General features: G+C 54.1%; 1 protein-coding gene across 9 annotated transcripts in view; it reads right to left on the reverse strand.

Annotated features, from left to right (window-relative positions):
* The window catches only part of SFXN5 (sideroflexin 5), a 68,258-nt gene extending 59,037 nt beyond the window's left edge, over positions 1 to 9,221 (reverse strand). For 4 of the 9 annotated variants that reach the window (XM_077301360.1, XM_077301359.1, XM_077301363.1 and 1 more), the window contains exons 1-2: positions 9,069 to 9,221; positions 100 to 168 (exon numbers count right to left, since the gene is read on the reverse strand). In XM_077301360.1, coding sequence (XP_077157475.1) covers positions 100 to 168; positions 9,069 to 9,173 — 174 coding nt within the window. In that variant the 5' untranslated portion in view covers positions 9,174 to 9,221. Of the gene's footprint in view, positions 1 to 99; positions 169 to 1,731; positions 1,774 to 1,950; positions 2,484 to 6,032; positions 6,169 to 7,968; positions 8,839 to 9,068 lie in introns of those variants that run through there. The other 5 variants (XM_077301365.1, XM_077301366.1, XM_077301362.1 and 2 more) reach the window with 5 other exon arrangements.
* Positions 9,222 to 9,431: the final 210 nt, after the last annotated feature.

Below are 9,431 nucleotides of genomic sequence, written 5' to 3' on the forward strand. Positions count from 1 at the left end.
CACCTTCCAGGGCAACAGAAGCGCAACATTTATAGTGGATTGGAGAAGTATCCTGCAAATGTGGTTCCTTCTCTTTCTCTTGCTCAAAGGCCACCTTACCTCCGTTACAAAGAGTGTGCGGGGATCAATGATGTCCAGGAAGTGTCTAAATCGGCCATAAAACGTGGTCTGTAAAGACAAAAAGAGACCATCAACAGGCTTGGCAGAAACTAAGGCAGCCATTTGAAGGAGGAGTGTCTTAGACAGAGGAGTGTCTTAGCTTAGGGGATGCTCTTTGCATTTTGCTGCAGAGCTTCATCTCCCACCGGCCCATTGAAAATCTGAGTTCTACAACAAGGGAGCAGCAAGAAAGAAGTCCTGCCAGGCAGGGTGGGGGGCACAGGAAGACCTCCTTCCACAGTGAGTGGGGCTTGGCCATACCTGACAAGGTTCTGCAGCTACCGGCCTAGACGGCCCCAGGACATTCCCACGGGCAGAGCATCCACCATCCCTGGGCCACCGGGGGCTGCACCAATGGAGCCTGGCTGGGCATGCCCCCTTGCCTGGGGCTGTGCCCACTCAGAGAGCCACCTGGTTTGCTCGCATGGTTCAGCCCGCCAGCATAGAGCAGCAGGGCAGTGAGCCAGGCTCAGTCTGAAAGTGCAGAGTCAGGGCAGTTTGGTAACGGCTGAGTTCGCCACAGCAGGCCTGGAAGACCTTTTGCAGCTCCCTGTGAGTGGAGGGAGGCAGTGGGGTGAGTGTGCAGGCGTTCCGACGGGGCTTCCCCACAAGGGCCCAGATCATTCTGCAGGTGGGAACCCACGGAGAGATGCTAGCCGGGATCCTCTGCCTTTGGGGGTGGGGCCCCTTTTGCCGACCCAAATGGAAAAGGGGTGGCAAAGCTTCACGGGTGCCCTGCCAGGTCCTGCCCCAACTGGACAGAGATCCACCACCACAACTGACCCGAAAGACTTTGCAAGACATGTGGTGGATCCTGAACACACAAGAAGTTGCCTAACACTGGATCCGGCCCTTGGTCCATCAAGGCCCCTCCAGCAAATGGCCCCCGGGGTGCTCACAGAGGTGAGTGAAAGGGGCAGTTCTGTCCTCCCAGCTAGCGGCCCCCGCACTATGACCCAGAGAGACCCCTTGGCAACCAATTAGACCGAGCACAGAGGCTGATGTTCTCCTCCTGGCATTGATATCCAGAGGTTTTCTGCTTCTGAATGTGGAGGTTCCCCTCAGTCACCACGGCGCGTAGCCACTGATAGATGTATCTGCCTGGTGCCCATAAATCCCTGATCAAAGCAACATCATAACTGCAGGCATGTAGCAGAGAACTAGTTCAAGAAGGGACACCCAGGAAACTGTGCCACTCCTGTGCCCATCGGGCTGCAGCCTCAGGGTGGTGGTGAAGAGCAGCCCCTGCCACTCAGAGATCCCCTACCCAGGACTGATCCTAGCCAAACACATGCTCAGTCTTCTTCAGGTGGTGCCTACAGTCTATGCAACCAACCATATCAACGTGAAGACATGGAGGAAGATTTCTCTCCCTCTCCCACCCAAAGCATACAAACACACCAGCTCAACACTCCTGAGGTTTGGCTAAGGTCACGCAATGCAACTGTGGCTAAACACCAGTCCGGGTGTGGCTGTCCAAGCCGTCACTGGGCACAAAGTGTTAAGGAATGGCACATGACTTGTATTTATGGACCTACGATGGCGTGCCAAATTTTGAAAATGTGTTCCTACCTGACACCCCCCCGTCTCAATTGCTGATCTGTTCTTTTGACCCTTCAAGCATTATCTCAGTCAAGGGCTGGTGCTGGGCCGTCTCTCAGGGAATTGTTTCATGGCTTGTTTGTCTTTTGGGAGGGTAGAATGGACTCTGGCCGAGGTTAGAGCGAGAACAATGTTGGGGACAGAAAGGACAGACTCTCCTTGGAATGCAAGACCCTGCCGGCCTCCTACCCGCTTCATCCTGTGCAGGAAGAACTCCGTGTCCAGTTCACGGTGCCAGCAGGAGCTGCTCTTGCAGGCACCAGGACCACCACCCTGAATTAGGAGCAGTGCGCTGTGTCAGCCAGCAGCCTTGGTGGGATCTCTCTCCCCTAGATATGGACTCAGAAAGGAAGGGCTGCCTCTTCAAGGCTTCCCTGCATCGGCAGTTTTTTCTCCCTCTCCCAAACTGCAGCCCAATGAAGTTACTGAAAATAAGTTCAAGACAGACAAAAGGAAGTTCTTCTGGACGCAAACTCAGCTTCAGACCGCAAAGCCAGTGGCTGCTGAGAACACGCTGTGGAACGGTTCAACTGTTTTCGATGCTGCTTGATATTCAGATGTGCTCCCAGGAACTGGCCTTGCTTCGGTCCAAATGACACCTTCTTTTCTTTACTACAAAATGTGTTCCTTCTACTTTCACCTTCTGTGGTTTTCTGGCTTCTCCAGGACAAGGTAGCAGCAGTCGGTAGTTCTCTCTTCCGGCGGGGGCATCTGCACTTTTGCTTGTAGAAAAGGAAGTCATTTATACTTTCAAATTTACCAAATATGTCGAATAGAGACCATGTTATAATTTATGCGCCTTCTGCTGTGAAAGCAGTGAAATAAGAAGCGCCATATATTTTAAGGATACCCAAATTCCTGTTTCCACCTCCCCCCCCCAAAAAAAAAATGCACACACCAGGGGGGAAACCCCTTCCGTCCTCCCCAGCACTATGAACTGCTGGGAAATCTTATACCTTCTAAGCTCGGCTTTCTCAGCCAGGTGTCATGGATCCCCCACCCTTCTTGGTGGCTTGGCAGGATTTCCTGAGTGGAAATTTAATTAATTCATTATAATATGGGTTTTTTTAATTTGTTAAACAATTATTGGGTGATATGTCCATATATGGCCAATGATGGGCCTGGAGGGGGTGGGGAGGGGAGGGGCCCCGGTGGGCGTGTCCACAGCTCTGCTTCCCAGCCGTCTTCTGCACAGTCATACCTTCTGGGGTTTATCAACGCCTGAAGAAGGTTTCAGGGGTTTCTCAGGGGTAAAAAAAGTTGAGAAGGGCTGTTCTAAGTGAGAGTTATACATACAAGTCAGAGGTCAGATAAGCAAGGCTTAGTCCACATGAGCAATTTTTTGAAAGGCTTAAATTCACTGCATTGCAGATCCTCTTCCGTCACCCAGAACAATGCAGCCGAACGCAAAAGTCAAGGCCTCCAGACGATCAGGAATAGCGCCCAGCACACGATCCGACCACAGGGCGGCCAACAGATCTCTGCTTTTCTAGAAAGGTTCTGTGCAAGAGTGCCACCCACGGCCCGCCTCTCAGGCCAGTCCCACCCGTGGGCTCCGGAAGAGCAGCATGAGTCCACGCCACAGAATGAAGCAAAGGGGCGGCAGGCTCCGGCCAGGCAGAAGGAAACAGCGCTGGAGCCAAGATAGCTTGAAGCACATTCTCAGTGGCAGTGCCCGATCCATCTAATTGGGGCGATTAGCTATGCTGGCTGACTGGAACCTCCACGTTCAGAGGCACACTACCTCACCCATTTGTTGTTGTTGTCCGACTCTTGGCGATCCCACGGCACAGCTGTGGCCACAATCCCTGATGCCGCGCTGCCTCCTGCAGCTGTGCAGTGCTCTGGCCGGGGTCCACCCTGATCGCGCCCCATGGCCCGCTACCCTAAGCAACAATGGGGAGAGGCCACTGCCTTCTTGCCCCACTTGTGAGCTTCCGTGGGGGGCAGGATGGCGGACAAGATGGACCTCTGCACAGCATGAACAACAGTCCCCGTGGCCAGTTCATGCAAACCGCTCTGCACGTGGCTGGACGGGCCTCAGTTGCTGTCAAGGCCACAAACGCTAACTTCTGCCCTTACTCCCAACCCTCCAAGGCGGCTTGGGCAGCAGAAGCCCCACATGCAGGCCGGCACTTGCAGCCCCAGCTCTGCCAAGAGGCCTCTGCACCTCTGGCAGGTAGCCTGCTCCCCCGCCCCCACGATGGAGCTCCCCTGCAACAGCAGGGCCTCTGCACTGGAGCACGAAGCCACATGGCCCAGGCTGCCCGCCACTGGGGAGCACTCCAGGCTGTGCTCCTCCGCCGGATTCCGTCGCACAAAGCGGCCGCAGCAGCAGCAGCCGCAGCAGCATTGGCTCCCTCCCACACTCCCTCCGCGGAAGTCTAAAGAGTTTAGAGAAACTCTGTGAAACCAAGCATCTGAAGAAAAAATTATAATTGGTACAGAACACCTCCGGCTTCTTCCCCTCACACAAACAAGCTTGGCTCGCTTACAAAAAACAAAACTAATTAACAAATCTTTTCATAAAATAAATTAGTTCTGGGCAGAGACAGCACCAGACAAAGCAATGGCTGATCTAGACCCACTGAAGCAGACTCTAATGCCTGGCACAGCTCTCTGCCCCCCCCCTCCCCCCCCCCCAGAAATTGCTGTCTGCCTTGCAGAGTGGGCTCTAGGATGTCCTCAACCATCTTGTAGTCAGGGAGGGCCCAACAGTTAGTGGCCAGCAGCCCCCCCCCCCCCCCCTGGCAATACAGACACGAGATCTGAACATGATGGGAAAGTGGGCCAATGAGAACTAGATGCAGGGGAAGTACAGAGTTCGGCCTCTGGGTCACAAAAATTAGAAGCAGGCAGACTGGATGGGAGAGACATGTATGGGCAGCAGCGTGTGTGAACGTGATCCTGGGGTCCTTGTGGACGGTAAGCTGAGCGGGAGCAGAGAGTGTGATGTGAAGGGCAAGGAGGCCAAGGCAGTCTTGGGCTGTATCAATGGGGGCATCACATCAAAACCACAAGATGCCACAGTCACACTGTATACTGCCTGGGTCAGACCCCACCTGGAGTCCTGGGTGCAGTTCTGGAGGCCTCACTTCAAAAAGGACACGCACAAAATGGAGAGGGGGCAGAGGAGACACACGAGGATGATCTGGGGCCTGGAGACCAAGCCTGTGAAGAAAGGCTGAGGGACTTGGGAATGCCTAGCCTGGAGGCGTTTGAGAGGGGGCACTGAGCAGAGAGTTGGATCACATGGCCTGGATGGCCTCTTCCAACCCTATGACTCTATGCTCATCAAGGGGGTTGGATTGACAGATACAAAGTTGGGTGCCATACACATATTGGTGACATCCAGCTCCAAAGCTACGAATTATTTCTTCCACTGGCTTTATATAGAGGCTGAATAATATGTGGGATATGGTCACCCCCTGTGGTACCTCAAAAGACAGGTCCCAAATGGAAGAGTGCTGGACTCCAACAGCCAGCCTTTGAGTCTGATCCCTGAGGAATGATTTAATCCAAGGGGCATCCCCCTTGTACCTACGTCTGCCTTCAAGTGCCTCACGAGGATGGCATGGCCGCCTCTGAGAGAGCCTGCTGACAGACCCAGGAGAAGCCACAAGGAAACGTGGCCTTTGCCTACGTTCAGGAAGAGGTCATCAGCAGAAGCCACCAGAACCTCTTTGCCCTGAAGCCTGCAGCACATGAGTTATCCAAGAAGACCTGGAGTTGTTCTACTACACCGACTCCTTTTGTAGTCTCTCTGATTTCTTACTTCAGCGTTAGGGCCTACTCAGAACTTTGGACAGCTGGGAGAGAACAGTGTCCTACAAACACAAAGTCACTTTTCCGGCCCAGCAATTCCATGGAAGGGTATGTAGCATATAGAATCATAGTGCTGAACGGGGTGGGGAGTTCCAGAACAGATTCTCTGAAAGCCTTAAGCATGGAAAGGAAACAAGCAAGTTTCAGAAGCCAATTGAAGCAGAACCAGAAGATGCAAATAACTTTTTTCAGAGGGAGCTAATTGATTTGCAAGCTACTGATCATCTCAGTGAGATTTACAAGGAAATAGTCTGTTAAGATTTCTATTCTGGTCTACCTGATATATTTATCAATCTAAAAGAGACTACTGTAGGCATGTTCATAGTCTTTGTTGCCACATATAGCTGTGAACAGACTTTCCCAAGATAAAAACTCTGGAATCCAAGTGTTGGTCAAGACTTACAAATAAACATTTACATGAGATGTTAAGGGTGTCTGTCACCAACCTTAAAATCAGAGTCCAGTCAGGCACCTTTAAGACCAACGAAGATTTATTCAGGGCGTGAGCTTTCGAGGGCAAGCACTCTTCCTCAGACTGTGATCTTCTTACATGACCTTGACTTGGATAAATGCCTTGGCTAACTGAAAACAGCCACAAAAATCACACTGTCCAGGTAAGTATGTGTAGTAGCTAGACAAAAGTACTTCACAGTACAACATATCTATTATTTCTTACATTTGTTCCAATGCTGTTCCAAAATGCATCGTGTTCAAGTTAACATTTCTTCATTGACCTCTGAAAGTTAACTATTGATCTACATATGTAGAGCAGCCTTTCTCAACTTTCCTACCATAGAGAAGCCCCTGAAACATTCTTCAGGAAACCTCAGAAGTGGCCTGATGGTGAAGAATAGGGTTGGGATGCATAGCTGTGGACACGCCCACCCGGGGCCCTTCCCTCCCCCTCCAGGCCCATCACTGGCCATTTTAGGAGGGGGGGAAATATATATGATAATGATAATATATGGTCATATCAACCAATAAACGTTTAACAAATATAGAAACTAACTAAAAATTTAACTCCCCCTAATTCAGGAAACCCTTCCAGGGCTGTCAAGAAACCGCAGGGTTTCACGAAGCCCTGGTTGAGAAAGCGTGCAGCAGAGGGTCTGCAGACCATGTGTAATGTGCATGCGCTGCATAGCCCCTGATCATCACCAACGTACATTGTTCTGCACTAAAGGGCCCTCGAGTCCTATTCACTGATTGTGTCATCCACCATGTCAATCACAAGGTGGACTATAAACACCAACAAGAAAAGATCTTTCCTAAAAAATCTAGGGGTCATGCTTTTGGAATACGCAAGATGTGCATTGAATAAGGCATGATTGAACAGGTTGTGAAGAGTGTCCTGCAGGGGGCACTGGAGGGGATGTGTATTTAGCATAGATTAGGAACTTCGCTACGTTTTTCAAATCCTCTCCTCCTTTGTCCTGAGTGGCTCATATTGAGACCTCGTGCTCCTTTGAGCCACTCCCTCCCTGCTTGCCTCCACAACCAACTGAGTGCAGGCAACAGAACAATTAATTAGCTAGATCTCCCTCTCCTCATTCTATGCACAGTTTTGTTTCTCTTCACAATAAAACTAGTTTACTTTTAAGCAGCCCTGTGCTTTGCTCTTTTTTGCATAATTTAAACTCTGCTAAGATGTGCTGAGCCTAGAAAGGCTCAGAATGCTTCCTGTGCAGGAGCTTACTTCAGTTTTAGGCCCGATTCACCAGAAGCACCTCCATGACAATGCAGGCAAGACTCCTGCAGGGACAAATATTTGCTTTAGCACAAAGCCAAAGAGGCAGCTTGGCGGCCATTGAACAAGGCATGAGAATCTATCAAAGTGTGGGCTTATCGGCACGAACTCTGCAAGAACTTGCACCAAGAATGAAACGGCTGCAGGCGACGGAGGGCTTGTGTAGGAAACAGAGCTCCTGCCCTGGATGGTCGAGGCTACCCAGACCTCAGAAGCTAAGCAGGGTCTTAGTGCTTGGATGGGAGATCCCCCCTAAGAGTCCAGGGCTACTCTGCAGAGTCAGACAAGAGGGAAACACCTCAGATTGTTTCTTGCTTGGAAAACCCTACGGGGCACCCTGAAGGCACTTTCCACCGCCACGAAGGACTGGAGGAGTCCGCAAGTCATCTCCTCCGCCTCTTTCACCAGCATCAGCCACTCAGAATAGAATCTCTGAATCCAAGAGCTGGAAGGGACCATAGAGGCCATCTAGTCCAGCCCCCCACCCCTGCTCACTGTGGGATCAGCATAAAGCAATCCCTGAGAAGTGTTCATCCAACTGCCGCTTGAAGAGCGCCCCTAAGGGAGGGCTCACCACCTCTGATTCCGCCACTGTCTACCCCCCCTCCATTAGTTTAAACAAATTCAAAACTTACTGAAGAAGTGAGCGATGACTCGTGAAGATGCCTCCCCTACTACATGTTGTGTTAGTCTTTAAGCTGCTCCTGGGCTCTTGTTCTTTTTCATTTATGATATTCTTAAAAGTGAATCTAGACGGGTCATAAATAGTGAGCCAAGAGGGAGAGCCAGCGCCAGGAGCACCTTCAGGACTAGCAGACTCTTGGGCAGAAGACTTGGGGAGTCTCTGCTCCCTTCTTCAGAGAGCTCTTGAAAGACTAGCACACGGGGGGGGGAGGGGGGTTATCCCCAGAATAAAACTGCGTTGGCCTTAAAGTGCCCCTGGACTCAAACGCTGTTCTTTGCTTCCGACCAAAACGGCAGCCTGTGGCCTTCCACTACGGGTGCAATCCGTTTCTGTCCACATTTCTGTCCTGCGCATCCTGCACTTTTGTAGAAACGGGGGGGGGGGGGGCTCTGTGGCCTCCCCAGACGACCGTTTGTCAGCGGGAGAGCCACAACCCAGGGCGGAGGTGGGCAGCGGCCGAGCTTAACACCGGGCCGCACGGATGCCGCGCCTTCCCCGCTGAGCCCGGGAGCCGGCTGCACCGCACTGCATTGCCGGACCCTGCCCTGCTTCCCGCCTGCTGCCTGCCGGGCCCCGGGCGAGGGGCGGCGTCCCAAACGCCAATGTAGGTTCGTGGGCTGCGGGCCGCTTCCGACCAACCCTGCAGAGATGCCCGATGGGGGGAGGGGGGAGGCATGGCCGCCGTCCTCGCAGACCGCAGAGTCCCTGGTTCGAATCCCCCCGCGGCAGCCGAGCCCCTCTGGCCCTCTGGGGCCCTGCCAGGAGACGGGTGGTGCACTGCCTCTGGCCATGGGGGCCCCATCCCGAGACCTGCCCCGCCCCCTCCTCCGCCCCGCCCTCTAGGAAGCCACGCCCCACAGGGCGCGAGCGCCAATCGCGCGGCGGCGTTTGGAAGCAGGCAAGGGCGGGAAGCAGCGGCGGCGATCGACGCCGCGGAGGGCCAATCAGACGGGACGGGGCGGGACTCCCTCCCTCGGCTGCGCCGGAGCCCCCCAGCGCCCCCCTCCTCCCCCCCCGCGCGGTGGGCCGGTCGGCCGGTGGGCGCCGCACCTGCTGGAAGCGGGGCTTGCCAAGCTGGAAGGGCGGGTCCCCGGCGCGCGCCTCCATCCCCTCCCTCGCGCCGCCGCTCCGGACACGACCGGTCCCGTCGCTCATTGGCCGCCGCGCTCCGCAGGCCGCGGGGCATGCTGGGATATGGAGTCTGGGGCGGAGGCGCGGACGGGGGCGGGGCCAGGGGAGGGGAGGGGCGGGCTGTGGGCGGGACCCCTGCGAGGCCGGCCGGCCGGACTGCAGCCCCCCCTCCGGCCAACCTCTGTGCTGAGTGGCAGACAGCTGGCGCCTCCCCCTGCCTGTTTTCACAGGTGCACCAGGACCCCCCCCCCCCGCCCAGCACCCCTGCCGAGGGACCCCCCC

This window comes from Paroedura picta, chromosome 10 (genome assembly GCF_049243985.1).
Source record: "Paroedura picta isolate Pp20150507F chromosome 10, Ppicta_v3.0, whole genome shotgun sequence".
Taxonomy (NCBI): domain Eukaryota; kingdom Metazoa; phylum Chordata; class Lepidosauria; order Squamata; family Gekkonidae; genus Paroedura; species Paroedura picta.